General features: G+C 40.8%; 1 protein-coding gene across 3 annotated transcripts in view; it reads right to left on the bottom strand.

Annotated features, from left to right (window-relative positions):
* Positions 1–2,125: 2,125 nt before the first annotated feature.
* Stk32a (serine/threonine kinase 32A) overlaps positions 2,126–18,071 on the bottom strand; it is a 121,854-nt gene continuing 105,908 nt past the window's right edge. For 2 of the 3 annotated variants that reach the window (XM_023715372.1, XM_004631258.2), the window contains 5 exons: positions 10,315–10,431; positions 7,262–7,387; positions 5,545–5,673; positions 4,969–5,033; positions 2,126–4,581 (listed from right to left, as the gene is read on the bottom strand). In XM_023715372.1, coding sequence (XP_023571140.1) covers positions 4,491–4,581; positions 4,969–5,033; positions 5,545–5,673; positions 7,262–7,387; positions 10,315–10,431 — 528 coding nt within the window. In that variant the 3' untranslated portion in view covers positions 2,126–4,490. The remainder of the gene's footprint in view (positions 4,582–4,968; positions 5,034–5,544; positions 5,674–7,261; positions 7,388–10,314; positions 10,432–18,071) is intronic. The other variant, XM_023715373.1, reaches the window with a different exon arrangement.

The following is an 18,071-nucleotide window of genomic DNA, read 5'->3' as shown; positions in this document are numbered from 1 at the left end:
ACATTCAGCAGCAGGTAAGTTCTATTTCATGAGTGTCTTTATGAGATCTGATCAAAAATACAGCGGGTAAAGGCTCACATGAATGTTAGTGTGCCTTCGTTCACTGGCTCTGACCGAGTCAGGCACTGGGCCGCTTCTGCCTCTTCCCCTGAGTCAAAATGACCATGAAGAGCAAATGGTTTGAACCAACGAAGGACAACAAGGCAGCCAGGACAGCACAACTCAAGAGTCACAAAACAAGCCTTCTAAAATTGCTTAGGATGAGCTAAGTGTCTTTGAAGGAAGGTGGAGTGTTTTCATGAAAATGGCAATGTGTCTCGTGCTGTAATACATTAAATCTATGTGCATTCACTGTGGTTCTTTTTAATCACTTTCTTATCTAAGGCTGGACATCTCAGTATCTAAAGAGTTTAGAGCCTGCCCTTCACCACCTGGCTACTGAGAGCAACACAGTGGCCACTTACAGGACCCGGGCAGCGGAGTACTCAGCTGGCAGGACTTGACAGCCTACAAGAATCCCAGGAGCCTGCTTATTCCGGGCAAAGGCCAAGGAGCTGGTGGTTTGCCAGCTGCTGAGCTATTGGGCTGTGATGGAAGCTAAAAGCTCCCTTTGGTCTCCAGGAAGGCAGAAGCTGCTTCTAGCAGCAAGAGTTACATTATCTGCCCATCACAAACGATGGGCCTTGGAACAACTACTCTGATGTATAGCATTGGACTGGACCCTAGTGGCAGGGTGCTGAAAAAAGAGGCTCATGGTCTATCCATGAACTGGAGGTCATCGTGACAGACAGAAAGTGAGATCCCAGGCTGCGTTCCCTGAAATGTGAATGCTACAAGGTCAGGGCTTTTACTTTTTATATAGGTTGCTAGGTCAGATGGGCTGCATTCAGCGTTACAGAATGCCACTCCTAACACCACCTTATCTCTGCTGAGGGACATGCACAGCAAGTTATGAAAGGAAAAACAGGTGACTTTTGGTACCCCCAACAGTATCTCTAGGGAAAACACAGTGTAGACGCAGCTGACAAAGGCCAGTGGCTTAATGTTGCACAAGACATTTAATACACACAGGCACACTTACATTGAAGATGCTACAGCTCAACAGAAGCACATTTCTCATTCAAAGGCTGCCAGTGAAGCTGCCAGTTTATAACAGCATAGAAAAGTGAAGTTTGGGCTTTTCACATCAATGTTTAATACCCAGACACACTGAGCTTACAGTAAACAAGAAGCACAGGTGGACAGAAGTAGGAAACGGTGTTCTGCGTAGACAGAATGCAGGGACAGCTGGGTTCTGAAGCAAACAAAACTTCCTGTGCCTTTCCAGTCAGCCTTTGGAATGCTTAAGCTTTAGCATCGCTCATCAGCCACAAGCAGCCACACTGGTTCATTCACAGCTGCATTAATACTCTTCCTAGTTGTTTATTCATCCATCCAATCTAGGAAAGCTATAATGACAGGAAATGTCATTTCTGGTTAAAATTCATCTAAGCGAAGAAGCCTACCATTGAGTAATTAGATTCTTGTAATTGATTTAGCAGTGTTGTGTGCTGCTTCACATTCATTCCTGCCCTAGTGGTGACCTCACCCCTGTCCAGTGCTGCCATGGGGGTGGGTTATCCCTTAGCTCAACATGTCCCTGCATGGCATTAGCAACCTCCCACCCCAGGATTCTGGGGCTCGGCTGCCCCTAATCTTCCCAGGGTCACCAAATGCACTGAAGGTGAGGTTTTGCTGCAGTGCCAGGGGGCTGTGATCAGAGTGTTGTGACCTTCAAAGCCTGGGCAGGCTTTTCAGATGCTCTTTGCAGATAAGAGAGGAAGCTGTTAGGAGAAAAGATTACAGGAGTGCCAGGCAAAAGAATTGCACTTGTCATCCTGTTTTTAAAAAGCTCTTGGTTCTGAGCATTATCAGGAATTGAGATGAGATGTATTCTATTCAGTAGGCTATTAACATTTAGCCCAAGATATGGACAAAACCCAACAGATTTGATTTCAACAACAATCTGCATGAGGCTTTAGGCGTTTTTGTTTTGTTTTGTTTTGTTTTTGGAAAAGTCTTCTTGCTGGTCTTTAAAATGCACAGGTGCTTTGAATTAGTCATTCTGCTGATGAGTGCTTTTTTGGGTCATCTTTGTTGAATTAAGGGGTGAAACCCAGGCCCCACTGTGCTAAGTACACCCTCCACCACCACCGAACTACTGGTCCACCCCCCTATTTTTTCTCTCAAATTACACTGTGGCCCATCATCTGAAGGGGAGACCCACTTCATCACCAAACACTGTTCTCTCATCAGCGAGTCCAGGTTCTGAAAGTCAACAGTGGTGTTTCAGGCACAGAAATCATCTCACTCGTAATAAAAATAAAGGACTCAAACTACAGAGATGGTGCGGACTTGTCGCCCAAGTTAAACTGGACAAACATGAAACAGCACACACCGTCAGCACTCTTCAGCTTGGAGGACGGACAGGTCCCCTGCCCCTTGGTATATGTTTCTGGAAAGCTCTCCTTTGAGGATGCGCGCAAGGTCTCGGCAAGAGGAAGAACCAGGTGGCAGCAGACCCAAGTCCGCAGCACCTCAAGGTTTAAATAAAAGACCAAAGGATGGAAACTGGATGCTTGTGGTGTTACTGGTCTGGAGTTGAATTCAGTCACCTTTTCATTGTTCCTTTTAAATCCATTCTTCTCTGTAAAAATCAATCCTAATAAGTGCTTTGAGTTTGTAATGTTTGGGGGGAAAATTCTAAACAGCATAGGTAACTAACATATGGGAACTTTAGAGAAAAGGAATCACATAGATGATTTTTTTTGTTTTTGTTTTTAACAAAAACATGGTTTCTCCTAAAGCAGAGAGGCATTATTTCACAAATGGGACAGAAATTCTGGGTCTATTAACTCATACACGGTAATCTTATGCTGAACTCCAGCTTTCCATCCATGATTAGCTGCCCTAATGTGACCTTCCTCTAAAATCGCTGCTGAAGCAGTGGGCAGCTATCTCTCTCTCTTCTCTTGTCTATTCCTACCCATTCAGCTTTTCAAAGCGGCGACATTCTGATCTTCTCTGCTGCTACCTTACTGTTATCGTGGAGGCCTGTACTCTGCATTGGCAGGGACCGTCTAGAACATCTTTCCTTAAGAGGTTAGCACAATCCTCCACAAAGCCTGTTCGAGGCTGGATTCTACCCAGTGTCATTGGTGGGATGCTCAAAATAGTACTTCTGTAAAGATCTACAGTGAAGTTATATGCACATTGAAGTGAGTTAAACTTTGTGAATAAATAAATAAAATGTAAAGAAAAAAGAGAGTAGTATTTCAAATAGGCAATCGTGCCTGCCATTCTTGCAGTAAGCATAAGGAAATGAGACATGATACTGCTGTCCCTTGGCTGCTCTGAACTTGAGCACACAAATGTGTGAGTGGCCTCCTGCTCTGGGTGCACTCCTAATCTTCTGGTCCTGGAAAACTTGCTCAGTATTCTGGTTTGCAACATTAGGCAAAATATAATAAAGAATAAAGAATGAAATAAAATGAGTGACTTCTTTCCTTATGGAAGGGCACCTTGTCATGCCAGGCTCCCTGAGAAAAGCTGCTTCCTTCGTGGTATTAGGGATAACAGAGATTTTCCAAGGATAAATTTTACTTTGTGGCAAATTCACTTCTAACTTACAATGTATTCCTCATCCTTGCAATTGCTCCACATTGGGAAATAAATCTAAATACACTACTAGTGTTGTAATCCTCTCTGGAGCCAATCTCTGCTAACTTTCAGGGGACATCTGGCCATTAAACATCATGCACACTGGAGGAAGGCAAGTGGGGTGCTAATATTAATGATTAGCTTGTAGAAAGGGAAAAAAGTTGCCCTGATTTGTAGCATTTGCTGTTTTCCATGTTAGGAATCGTCTCATCACTGCCAAGCTCAGGCTACCTGGTGGATGGGTTCCTCACACAGCACCAAGGGTCTGACTAACCTGTGCTGCTGTAATCTGACCCAATGCCTTTCTTCCCCATGAAACTCTTCATTCCTGCCTCTGTAGGCTTTGCAATTTTGACCTCTTTATGAGGTTTTCTAGCTCTGAAACAGTTCACTGTATCCGGTGTCCATCCATCACAGTGTAATCAGAAGGAATGGAAAAATAAATCTACATCCAGATATTTCTTTTAAAATACAAAGGCCATGTAGAATAGCAACTGTGGCAGTAAAATGGCAAGGTACAGCTCAGCTGGTATAACCCCTTTCCTTCTGGATGATGAACTGAAGCAGAAAGGGGATTAAATGACTTGCTCAAGGTCACAGAGTGAGTTAGTAGTGGAGTGAGGTCCCAGGAGCTCCGGTCTGGATCATGCTGCACCCTTCGAAGGATGTGCCTTCACATTGCTAAGCATGAGGTGTGCAGTGGCAAGAACTACTGTCAGCTCTTCCTGCAGTGGACAATCAGAAGTTTCTGGCCTGAGATGCCAGAGATGTTCAAGCAGACACTGAGGGCTTTACAGGTTGTTGTTCTGGCTGTCTTCTTGTGGGCTTTTGGTTTGTTCCAAGGCTAGATTTGCTTGTCTTTTATTCAAGTCTCTTTTTACTCTAAAAAGAAAAGAACAGTTTTATTCTGTGAGAAGAAGAATGCAAATCTTAAGCTCTTTTAAAATGTTAGCATATACCCAACCATTTATAAACTGGAATGAGCCAAGGAAACCTTAAAAAGTCATTGATTGTAAATGTACGTGTCCCATCTCCTGCCCTTCCCATAGACAAAAATTTCATGCTAGACTAATTGAGAATTTAAATTCCTTATAAGAAAACAAAAAAGGGTTCCTGTATTTTTCAAAAAAATCATAGTGGCTGTGTATCGTTTGTGTAACTATAAAATTTTTTTTAAAAAAGTGCTCAAAAATAATGTAATCCCTGAAAATGTATTAAATCCCTGAAACACCATCATTTTCCATGACTGGTCTCCTAATACTGACTTACTTTTCTCGGTTGAAAATTATAAATTCCTTCTGGACAGACTCAAGATGCTCCTGAAGAAGGCCCGTCTTCACAGGGTGAGCAATGGAACAAACAGAGGAATGGTTAGCAGGTCAGTGAGGCTCCTCACACAGCCGATACCCTGCAGGTTGCCTGCTCACAAACAGCCCAAACTAAACCCCACAGTAGCTTCTGAGATGGAGATTAAATGAAGTCTCTAGGTAGGTGGCAGTTAGGAATCCCTACACTTCTCCAAGCGTGGCGGTGAATCTGTCTGACCTGACTGTTCTGCAGCTCAGCAGTGTATCAAAGCCATGGGAGCTTCCATGGGGCAGGTATGGGTGACAAAGTGCATCTAGTCTTGGTCCACTCACCCATCCCCCTCCAAGCACTTGATGGGTGCTGTTCTGGAGCAGCCTGCGCACAGCCTGCTGGAACCATGGTAGATGTGGTTGTACCCAGCCCTTAGCATGAGCCCTCCCACCTCTAGTAAGAGCCAGGGTGTTGAGACGGTGGCCCTCCAGGGTGACAGCCTTCCTGGGCAAGCCTCTCACCCCAGTGCAGTGGAGCTTTAGTTACCTGAGAGGAGTCACATTTCCTCATTTCCTTCTCTTTCTTTGCCAAACGCTTCTTTTTCTTATGAAGAGGTTTGGATTCCAGAATCATTTCTTCCAGTTCAAAGGTAGGATCACAATTCAGCCTGCCTTTCTGCAAGGAAGAGAGGTTGGCTCTCTGTTCAGGTCCTCCTGACACACTAAGAGCACAGCAAACCTGACACAGAGGCTAACAGTGGCCTCAACGGGGCAGTGTAAGGAGAACAGGGTTGGATTCCAGGTCTAAGCTCTATTAGTTATTGCCAGCATGACTTTTCATATTCCTTAATATTATGCTTTGTTTATTGTTTTTAAATTTCCAGGTAGCTCTTGCCAAATAAAAAAGCAGAACTAAATGATTTTTCTCAAGTTTGAGCTACTGAATTTCTCAAGGCTTCTTCTGATGACCATGTGAACAGAGATCCTTGTGTCCTGGTCCCCCTGCCTGCCAAACCAGGGCTTCTGCTCAGGAGGTTGAGCTGAGGAGCTCCCTTTAATAAGCTCCTGGATAATTCAGATTCACAGTAAAACCAGAGAAACCACTAAGCCAAGCTTCTCTTAGGGTGATGTGAATGACAAACAGAGAATGGGCAAGGGGCTACCTAGACAACCATTGTGTGAGACACCAAACAGGGTACAGCTCCTCACTGCTGGACCCTACAGTAAGGGCCAGAAAGAACTGGGTCTCTCTCGTTAGTCTACCCTTAGAACTATTTTCTCCCTTACTTCACATTTTCACCTGCTGGCATCCCTGCCTAGCTGTGTACGGGAGCTAGCACATCTCCACAGCCCAGAGCAAGTGCCCCACCAGGCCCTGCGGAGCGAACTCTGAATTGTTTCTACAGGTCCTGTAAGGGGACATTATTCCTCCGTATTCTTCCCAATTATGTGTTCCTTAAACCAAATGCATAATGCAGTTCCAGGCTGAGCCAGAGAAGGAATTAGAAGCCACCACAGAGCTCGTTGACCTAGGCTTTACCAGCAATGTGCACTGACAAAGAGATGTTCCTTGGCTTAGGTGCTGAGTGGGAATTACTTTTTAGTAGCTAGTTCTTAAATTTATAAACTCATGAGATAAAACTAGCGAAGGTTCAGGTGTGGTACTGCATACTTGTAATCTTAGCATTCTGGGAGGCTGAAGGAGGGGTATCACAAATTCAAACTCAGCTTTGACCATTTAGTGAGACTCCATCTCAGAATAGAAGATAAAAATTCGGCTGGAAATGTAGCTCAGTGTGAAAGCCCTGGGTTCAATCCCCAGTACCAAACAAACAAACAAAAACTAAAAACTAGCAAAGAAAGAGGGGTGGATAGTAAAAATTAATCTCTCACCTCAAGAGCAATTCTCTTACTTCACAAGCCTTCCTGGGCATGAATTACTGAATCTTTGGAATTAGACAACATTTGTTCAACCAGAAGATTCGTAGAAAATACTATTTGGGAGACTAGAACTTATTTCTAACAAAGACAGCAAAAATGTTTTGAGGATCATTAGCTCCAACTCCAGCTGCACTGAGCTTAGTGAGGCCACTTGCTGGTGGGGTGACTTTTGGTGACCCACTTACCACACGGGTGCCTTGGATTCCTCTTCTGTAACATAGGAATTTGGGCTCTCCCACACTTGTGTGATTAATATGTGGGTCATGCACACAGAGTAAGGTGCACCAAATGAAATTACTACAGGGTTGTCAGGATTGACTCACATTAGGAATAAAGCCTGGAATGAGCCTCTTCTCAAAAACTGCATCCCAGTTCATATCATTCATATATGGGAAGTTCTGAATGTCACTCAAGCGAGAAAAGCGTTGGTCTGGATTGGGTTCAAGTAGCTGCCAAAGGAATACAGATATCTCAGTTGAGAGAAAAGTCAACACTTAGAGGGAAAGTCATACAAATTCCCTTTTCATGCTTTCACATAAGACTGAAAGATGTGAGGTGATCCTCTCTTCTCTGACCTTACTGCAAACGATGGACATAACGACTCAGTAGAATGGAGACTAATTTGTCTTTAGTTCCTGCATCACCTTACTATGGACAAGTTTGTTCTCAAAAGCCCACTTTACCAATGTGTAAAAAAAAAAAAGAGGTAAAAACTTATTTCATAAGGTTCTAACCAAGGTTAAATGAGGCCATGTATGTAAAGACCTTTATAGAGCATCCACTCAGGAGAAAAATGTTCTCTTTATGTATTTAGCCTACGTAGATAGGACTGGTAGTGATCCTCCTGTTTTCAGCCTTCTATGTGCTGGGATTACAGGTACGTGCCACCATGCCCAGTCTTAATTGCCATCTCAGGGTGCCCCGGGGTGGGGGGGGGGCTGGCATAGCATGCTGGGGATTGAACCCCAGTCACTGTGCTCAGTCTAAACAGGCACTTCAGGCACTTTAGTCTGCTGAGCTACCTGGATAGCCCTCGAGAAACGGTCTTATATTTTCACAAAGGAAACTGGTTCTCCCTATAAATTTTAGCAGTTTTTCTAACTAACTACAATACACTAGAAGCAGCACAGCTATGATATACCTTACAAACATTACTGCTTCTGGTTTCTACTAATGGATTTAAAGGTTTTCCCGCTAACCACTCCAAAGCCACCATCAGGCCAATTGCGCAGCTCAAATGGGAAATGCTGGTCCCATGTGTGAACACTCTCGGAAGGTCAGTCATGGACTATCCAGGTGTACTGCCAGGTGAATGAGGCTCATCCCGGAGTTGAGCCCTATTTGCTTATGGAGTTTCTCATCCTTCATCACTGACATTACCAATGCCAGCATCCCTACCCCAAAACAGTTAACTTAGCCCCAAAGACAAGGGACACGGGTTTTGAATATTTAGCCTCTAATACTTTTTTCCTTTGCCAACTACATCCTGGGCAATTTTCTCTCCTAAAGGGAAAAAAAGAAGTAAAACAACAAACAAAACACATCAGCCTATCCTCTAGAGCTCCTTATACTTTGTTTTGATTTATTTTTAAAAATAAACTAGTGAGCCCCTGCTATGATTGGTTTAGGCCACTTGATGAACACAAGCAGCACGAAAGTTTCATGAACAAAAGTTTCACCTCATTCTTTAAAATATTTAACAACTTGTACCACTCTGCTAGATGCTGAGAATGACATGCTACAGTCAGACGCAGTTCCTAAACTCACTCAGCTTCCTATAGCATAGACATTGGCCCAAGGAGCCCAGCAATCTAGGGATGATTGCAAACCAAGCAAAACACTATAAGGGAAAAGAGTGTCAGGGAACTTGAAACAGAGGAAGTCTCCTCAAGGAAGTGATATTTGAACTAAGATCTGAAGATGTACTTCTCAAACTATGCCAAAAGGCTAGATATTTTTGTTTGCTTATTTTTCTAACCCACTCAAACCAACATGTGGTCCTTCTGCATATGTCTAGTATGCAGCTACAGATGATATCCAAATCATGACTGGAGTTTTCCATCAGCTAAATAAGTTTGAAACTATTCAATGAGGCAAGCCCACTGACCATGGGATTACAGCACTGTTAAACCACTACAAATGTTTCCAAATGTCTCTATTTCTGTATTTATATGGACTTTTAAGGAAGAAATTCTTGGGCTAAGAACCAATCGGTGAATCTTGGTGAGTAGTACTAAGTGCAGGGAGGGAGCTAGAGGAGGCTTGGGTGCACAGTAGTGTTCCAGAAAGTGATGCATACGTGCAAAGGCTGTGGTGAGGGCAGGCTGCTCTGTGAGAGTGAAGAAAGGAGAAGAAAGAGAATGACAGGAAGAAAAAGAAGAAACTCAAGGGCAGTTTGGGAGTGGTCAAAAATAAAGCTTGGGAGGCAGTCAGATCACTTCGGATCATGCAAATTATTTTGCTTTTCTTTCTTTTTTTATTTGCTGTCTTATTTTATTTATTTATTTTAATTTCTTTTTCTAAATAATTTTATTGAGAAACAAATAGTAATGAGGCAGTTTCAAAACAGGATAGTAGAACAGTAACAGTAATTAATACATTGCATATTGTTGCCTTCATAGTAGTTATTCATAGTGTAAGATGCAGACATTATATCTTGTCCAAACACTTAGTACAAATCTTACTTCTCATTGAATTAAGAGAAAGTAGCTGTATATGTATCCTAACTACTCTGTATATACAGATACAAAATGGTCCTTCATCTGTATCCCCTTTCATTGTTTAGTTTTGTCAGAGAAGGGTATTCTATTGCCATTTAAATATTATAGGTGCGTGAATTCAGCAAAATAATCCAGTATAGTCCTTGCTTTTCTTTCTAAGACCAGCAGGAAAACACTCAGTTGGGGCAGGGTAGAGAACACAATGCAACAGGAACCATGCAGGAGGACAAACCACTTATAAGACAAGCCTTGCTGGCAGGAGAACTGGCGAAGTATGAGCAGAGAAGTAGACAGGTGAAACACTCAAAAATTACTTAAAATGTTCAGAACTTTAAATATGGCAATGATGACTGAGCCCTGGTGTTGGCTTGTCTGAGTAGATGGATAGGGAGATTATTCTGAAAGAGGGAGCATTGAAAGAAACCTAGGAAATACAGAGATTAAGAATTGCATTTGGACAGTGAGTCCGAGAAAGCTTTGAGACATACAAGTGAACCTGGGGTTGATTCAAGCCACCTTGTCGAAAGCCATTGGCTGTAACAACCATTCTAGAAATGGCATTATCACAGCTGGCCCAGCATTATACATGCTAATTTCTACCCTTAAAGCAGCAAATGTGGCTCCTTTTAGCACTGCTTTTTGATGCTCAGTCTTACCTTTTTAAGAAGTGACACCATCTCCTGTGACCAGGCAGAAGGGTAAGTCACTATAGCGGTCTCAAACATGTGCACGATTTCCTTACTGGAAGTACTGGAGCGAATGTGATATGGTCTCTTAAAGGAGAGAAGAGGACAGTCTCAGTTTTATGAATGAAAAAAAAAGATGTGCAAATGTTCCCAAGCTAGACTTCCAACCAGGAAAATATCAATTATAACCCTTTTTGTGGAATATTGTTGCCATGATGTATATGCTCAACAATGGCAGATATCCCACTTTTATAAAAATGGCATAAAACTAGAATTTCCTATGAAATATAATTTTTAAAGCTTATAATTTCACTGATCCAAACGAAATATTTCAGTGGGCTGATTCAGCTGCTGAGATGCCTGTTTGAAACCTTACAAGGTGACTTATATAAGTATTTTCATAAAATGCTAGGCAAGTGTCCAGTAAACTGAAGTTTAAAATGATATATGAGTTTGTTATAAAGAGATCCACATTTGTACTGACGCTCCTTTTCTCTTCTTTGAAACATAACAAGGAAGTTCAAGATAGAAAGTAGTGCAGAAAGCATTAAGCTTGTGTTCAAATGCTAGGAGTAAGGTGGAGAATGTTTGTGCGCGCACGCGCGTGTGTGTGTGTGTGTGTGTGTGTGTGTGTTATGAAGGATTGAACTCAGGACCTTGCAGCACTTGCCAGGCGAGCACTTACTCCACTGAGCTATCTCCCTGGCCTTCTAGGTGGAGAACTTCATAATGAAGCAAAAACTTTAAAAAGAAATTCTGGAAAAAGCAAGTTTATCTGTTGTTTTAACTTGGAGGAAGAATTAAAAACTGGATTACAGTTTTCACAGCTGTCCATTAGAGGGCAGCCTATTTCAAGTGTCTTTAAATGACTAACAGGATTTCATGTTTTTACATGAGATGTAAGCAAGACGGCCAGAAAATACTTCACCTTTGATATTTTGTTGAATGAATAAAATTCCTGTATTAGGTTAAGTGCAGATGCTGAATTGAATAATCACGTTTATCACATACTTGGCCCTTTCCAGATGTTTAACAAATGATAACTGACTGATGAACTAAATGGAGTAGAAGGAAAGGGTGTGCATTTTCCTTGGATAAGTAAGTATTACGAGGTAGTGCAGTCGGGTGTCTGAGCTCGGAAGGCAGGAGGATCTGAGTGCTAACTCCAGTCACTCACATTCAGAGCTTCAGTGTCTTTGTCTGTGAGAAAAAAGCTACTTCACCCGTAAGATGGATCATGCGATGAGGCTGCTGGGAAGTCCAAGGAGTTCCCAGTGCAGTGCTTCCTGACAGTGGACGGAATACGGGAGAGGGGTTCTTATTGCCAAAGACATGAGCATAGAAATATTAGTGACCAACGGGCTGAGTGTTCAACAGCGCTGATGGGAAGAAAGGCTCAACTCTGCGTGACCAATCAATGCTGGCCACTTACGGGATCATAAAGTACAAAGAGGTGACCCCTAAGATTAGTTCAGACTTTTCATTCTTTTTAAGTAAGGTTTAAAAACAAATGTCAGCTTGGGAATGACATAGGGGAAACAGACCATCACTTCAGTGTCAGGCACTTCTAGAGGCTTTATGGCTATTGCCAAAATGGATCCTTATTAGGCAAAGACACTGTAGGTTACTCCACAATGTTCTTGCCACCTGCACCAACAAGAGTTGGGCTAGGCTTAGCCTCTTTGAGCTTCTAGGATTTTATGCCTACCATACTTTTTTCATAAATCTTTTACTTATTTCATGTCACTGCTGTTTCTAAGACTATTGTCTCTTTGTCCTCTTGAAACCAAAATAATTTGTTAATCTTGAATGAACTAGCCAATGAATGCCATAGGAAAGTGACTCACAAGTGTGGGGCTTTCTGCATTTATTTTAGAAGACCATGTGAGTGAATTTAACACTTCTGTGGAGGCGCTATCTCTTCATTTATTTAGACTGTTACTTTAATAATATTTGTAGTTTTCATTCAGGGTCCAAGTGTGATATTTCTTGTGTTAAATACATTTTTTAGTTTTCTTGCTACCATTATGAATACAATTTTTTTATTAGTACAGGTCAAATACATTGATTAGGTAAGTTACATTCACCTTCACAGCTTGTCAGCTTATTATAAAAGTAATCAAACTATCTTTAGCTTACTTATTAACTTATTTTTCTAGTTTTAAATTTAAAATTGCACTATAATTCATATTTTTATGTAATAAATACATAATTATGTATTTATTCACTTGCCAATTCCTTAGTGAATGCCTACTGTATTGCAGCACTTCTTCTGCACTAGGGATACAGTGAGGAGAAAACAATACGGCTTCTATGTTAGTGGAATCGAAAGTCTAAATAAAGAAACATAAATACTTATACACAGTACACACAGAAACATACATTTACAATGTGTGATATAAGGTACAATGGAAAGTTACAGTATGTAACAGAATACATAAAACTGCTCTAACAAAACATATAAATTCAGAATACAGACTATAAAAAATGAACAATAAAAAAGGTAAAATTCACAAGTAAAGAGTGTGTTATACTTATACTTCTACTTCAGGAGTACAAAAGCAAGAGTAGCAGCTAAGATTTTAGTGCAAAGGCGCAGAGTTGCCTATCTTAACTTGGAGACTAAAATCTACTAAAGACATGGACCTTTTCCCTTCAAGGGCAACAGGTAACTAAGAGCCAAGAGATGAAAAGGCAGGTTAACAGTTAAGGGACACATTTGTAAAGACTTTGATCATCCTCAGAAACTGATGGGAGTTTCCAGACCTGTTGTGAATCAGAATTAGGAGGAAGTTATCGGAGGAAGTAATTTGAGGATGAGGTGTTACACCTTTTAAGTAGATGATGTGATTCTTTTGCTTCTGGCCTGTTTAAACATCAATATACTATCTTTACACTCATTAGATTTATTTATTTATTTATTTATTTATTTATTTATATTTTTTGGCTGAGCCAGGGATTGAACTCAGACCCTTGTGCTTGTCAGGGAAGTGCTTATTCTACTGAGCCATCTCCCCGGCCCCTAGATGCCTTTAGAAAAGGAGACAAGTGCATTATAAGATAGAAGCAGGTAATACCTGTTCTGTCCATGGAAAAACTGTGCATCTGGCTTACATAGAGGATCCTCTTCCGTTAACATGAATTGCTTATCAAAATGTGAACGTGCTTCACAGATAACATTATGACTCCTCAGGGCAGGAGAGGAGTAAGGACAATGATGATATCAATGCTGAGAGGTGCATTGAACTCTGTTGAGTGAACTACACAGATACAATGACGAGACCATCCTTTGGGACTGCAGAGCATTGATCTTGGCTCCCTGAGCAGAATGAACATGGAGCTATGATGATGCCCACTCCCCACTACGTGAGCACAGAGTGAGAAGTCAGTCAGCTGCCAGCTAACGAGACAGCCCTCACCAGATGCTGGCTTTGCTGATACTCTTATTATTCGACCGCCAGGCTCCATGCTGGGGACAGCACAATTTCTTTTGCTTAATTCCCCAGTAGATACAGAAAAACTAGTAAGTTACAGTGTGTGTTTAAATTTTAAAGAGTTTAAAGATTTTTCCTACCTTGTTCTTGGGTAGGAAAAATGTGATAGTGAAAATGGCCATACTCCCAAAATTATTACACAGATTTAATGCAATGCTGATCAAAATATCAATAGCATAGCTTACAAAATCAGAGAAAACAATACTAAAATTCAACTGGAACCAGAAAGACCTAGAATAGCAAAAGTAATTCTGGGCAACAAAGGCAAGACAAGGGGCATTACAATCCCAATTTGAAAGTATACTATAAAGCTACCATGATCAAAACAGCATGCTACCATCAGAAAATTAAATAAATAAAAAACAGATCCAAGGATCAATGGAACAGATTAGAACATGCAGAAATAAGAGCAAATAACTTAGACACTTTTTTTTTTTAACAAATGGGCCAAACACCTTCACTAACATTACTCTTTAATAAATGGTGCTGGAAAAACTTGTTTTCCACATGCTAAAGCTTAAAACTGAACCCATATGCCTCACTATGAAAAAAACTAAATTGAAATGGATCAAATATCTAAATATTAAAAAAAGAAACACTAAGTCTGTTGGAAAAGAGAATAGTAGAACTCTTGAAGACATAGGTACAGGCAAAGATTTTATTAATAAAACCCCAACCTCACAGGGCATATCACAAAGAATCGATAACTGGGGTCTTATCTTACTAAAAAGCTTTTGCATAGCAAAAGAAATCATCGAATGAGAAGAAAACCCACAGAGTGGAAAAAACTCGTGCCAGCTAAGGACCATATGTAGAATACATAAAGGATTCAAAACAATTAGACCAAAAAAAAAAAAAAATAGACCTCCAAATTTAAAGACCAAATCCAAAAATGGGCCTCTGAAATGAGCAGACACTTCTATGGTTAAGAAACAGAAACAGCAAAGAAATGTATAAAAAAAAATTCAACATCACTGAGAATTTCAGTGATACAAACTAAAATAACACAGATTCCACTTCACTCCAGAAAGAATGGCTATTATGAAGAAATCAACAATAAATGCTGAAGGGGATGTGGGGGAAAAGAAACTCTTCTGCAATGGTAGGAATGTAGGCTGGTGCAACCACTATGGAAATCAGTGTGGTGATTCCTCAACAAACTATAATTCAAGATTCCATTTGGCTCAGCTATTCCATTTTCTGGTATGTTCCCTAAAGAATTCAAAGCATCACACCATTGCACATGTGCACACCCATGTTTACAGAAGCATAGTCTGTAATAGATACATATTTGAAATAACCTAAATGCCCACCAACCAATAAATGGATAAAGGTATATTTCTTTTAGCACAACTGAGCACTACTCTGCCTTAGAGAAGAATAAACCAGGGACACTTCTAGGTAAATAGGTGCACCTTGAGACTATACTTTTTTAATATTTATTTATTCATTTATTTATTTATTTATTTTTCTGCATTTAGGACAGGATCTACAGGGTCTACAGGGTCTCACTACATAGATCCGACACCTGTGGGTTTGATCCCTGGCCAACATGGCACGCTGGGGATCAAACCCTGCTATGCTCTGCCTAAGCAGGCACTTTAGTTCGCTGAGCTATCAGCCCGGTCCTAATATTCTTGAGTGAAATGAATTGGATATGCACACTTAAATATGGCATGTTTCTCTGGTAAATAACGATCAAAATATATAATCGATTTTGTGAAATAGGGAAAACATGTTCAACTACAGAAGGGAGTGGGGGAAAAGAAGGAAAGGTAAAGAAAAAAAATGAGAATAAAAGTGAAAAAAATGGAAACAAAGCTCTTGTTAAAAAAAAAAAAGGGAAGAGGGTTGAAGGGAAGGGAATGGAAAAAAGAGAATAGAGATAGATCATGTATTGTGCAAACTCCCCATGAACTCCTATCATCTTAATGATAGGATTGCTTATGAACTTAATTAGCACCTCAACAAGAGTCAGAGATAAAGACTGGACTGGACCAGCAGATACTGACTGAGTTGCACGACAAAGTATGACAGAATGAAGAAAGGTTATCAGACTCTTGGATTTTATGATCATTGTGTATATCTAAAATGTATCAATAAAATTAATTAAAAATAAATTAAAAAATTTTATTATAGTAAATGATATATTGCCATTAATATCCCTCAGACTATTCCCCTTCATTTTAAAAACATTTATCCTACCACTTTTGCCCCTTTCTGCAGCAGTTCTGAAAGTCCACTACTGTAAGTGCATTTACAAGGTGAGATAAAAAATAAGGTGAAGGCTGTTGACAAATGCCACTCGACAGAAATGCAGGCTCACAGAAATATTACGGTGTGTCCTCACCTACCTTAGTCACTGGATCTGGCACCAAGTGACCTCTGGCTCTTCCCCAAGGTCACCATGCCCATAAATGGAAAATGTTTTGAATCAATTCAATACACTGAGGTAGTCAGGATAGCTCAACTAAAGACACTCTGGAGAGAGGACTTCAGATTGGCTTCAAGGAGTGGCAAGAATGACGGGAAGAGTGTGTTTAAGGCAAGGGAAAGCATTTTAAGGGGACTCGTGGCAATCTGTCTTTTACTGTAATAATTATTTTAAAATTTAAATATTCACTCTTGTCTGTGGTCACAACTCATAGTTTGCTAAGGTGTCATTTGTTGACTTAAAAGACTCTGGTCATGAGCAGTGAGATACTTCTACAGCTATCTAAAAATGTGGAAGCAGTTAGAGCTGCTAACTGAGCAGCAGAAGAGTTGTGAGATGCACATCATAAACACAGACGTTAAGGGGAACTATCACTCCCCAGAAATGAAGGACACGCTATTGGCAGCTAAAAGGAAAGCACTCCTTGCTGTAAAAGGGCAATGGACTTGTCTGAACTGGGCTCTAGTGTCTGCCAGGTAGAACTTGTGGAGATTCAAATTGGAAAATTAGCTGAGGAGATTTTAAGGCCAATGTTGAAGGATTCAGGCTGGCTTCCTCTTGAGTGTCTGTACTGAAATGCAAAAGAAGAGAGACTTGAGCAAGAAGGAATCAGAACTTGAAGATTTGGAAAACAGCTGGACTATCCATATTGCAAAATAAGAGAATGCTTACTCTAAGAGAATGCTACCAGGGTTTCGCAGGGCAGCACCCCACCTGGCAAGCTGTGCGAAGAGGCAGAGAGCCGTGAGGACAGAGCCCCAGTAGAGTCATGGAGTATCTCCCTTTCCCCACCTCTGCCATGGGAGTTGTGGAGGACAGGGAATTAATCCAAAGAAGACTATTCTACATTTTTATATTTAATGATATGTAATATTAATATTATATCACATCATTGTAATTCACTACAGGTATACAATGTCTCCATTTCTTCTCTTATTATTTCTATGTGTTGGGAACTTTCAAACTCTTTAGCTATTTTTAAATGGACAGATGAATTGCTATAGCCTACCATTGTTTAGCTATGGTGTGGAACACCAGAACTGCTTCCTCCCAGTTGCACTTGGGTCCCCTCACGTACCCTCTCTCTATCCCCTGGTCCTCTATCCTTCTTAACTTCTAGCAAGCTCTAGTGATCTCCTACTTCTATGTGATCAACTTTTTATGCTTCCCCAAATGGGAACATGTACTACTTGTCCTTCTGTGCTTGACATATTTCATATAATAGGATGGATTTCATCCTTCATGATGGTCAAAAGGGATGTTCCTGAGCCTTGAAGTGTAAAGGACATTTCCTAGTCATGTCTGGAATTGTATTTGGACTTGGGCCCCTTTCTCTTCCTATTTTCTATTTTAGAATGGAATAGTCTGGCTGATGTCTATGGCACCACTGTATTTTAGAAGCATATAACTTGTCTGAGTTTATAGGTTCACAGTTGGAAAAGAGTTTTTTTCTCACTATGAATCATAGCTTGAGTCTCATCCATATTCAGTTTAGATGATATTTAAACATCAGAATTGGTGTTGAAATGAATTAAGGCTTTTGTGGCTATAGAAATGGAATGAATATATTTTGCATGTGAGAAGGACATGGGTTTCAGAGAGCCCAAAGTGACCCAAATTCATATATTGAAGCTCTAATCCTCGCGGGGACAGTATTTGGACAGGAGACCTTTGACAGATCATTAAGGTTAGAGTAGATCATGAGGTTAGAGTCCTCAGGATGAGGTTATACCTTAGGACCTTAGAAGAAGAAGCACAGTGTTCTCTCTCTCTCCGTCTGTCTCTTTCTCTGTCTCTCT

This window comes from Octodon degus, unplaced genomic scaffold (genome assembly GCF_000260255.1).
Source record: "Octodon degus isolate 3935 unplaced genomic scaffold, OctDeg1.0 scaffold00040, whole genome shotgun sequence".
NCBI lineage: Eukaryota > Metazoa > Chordata > Mammalia > Rodentia > Octodontidae > Octodon > Octodon degus.
The sequence above is the reverse complement of the archived record's forward strand: the minus strand, read 5'-3'. Positions and strand labels throughout refer to the sequence as shown.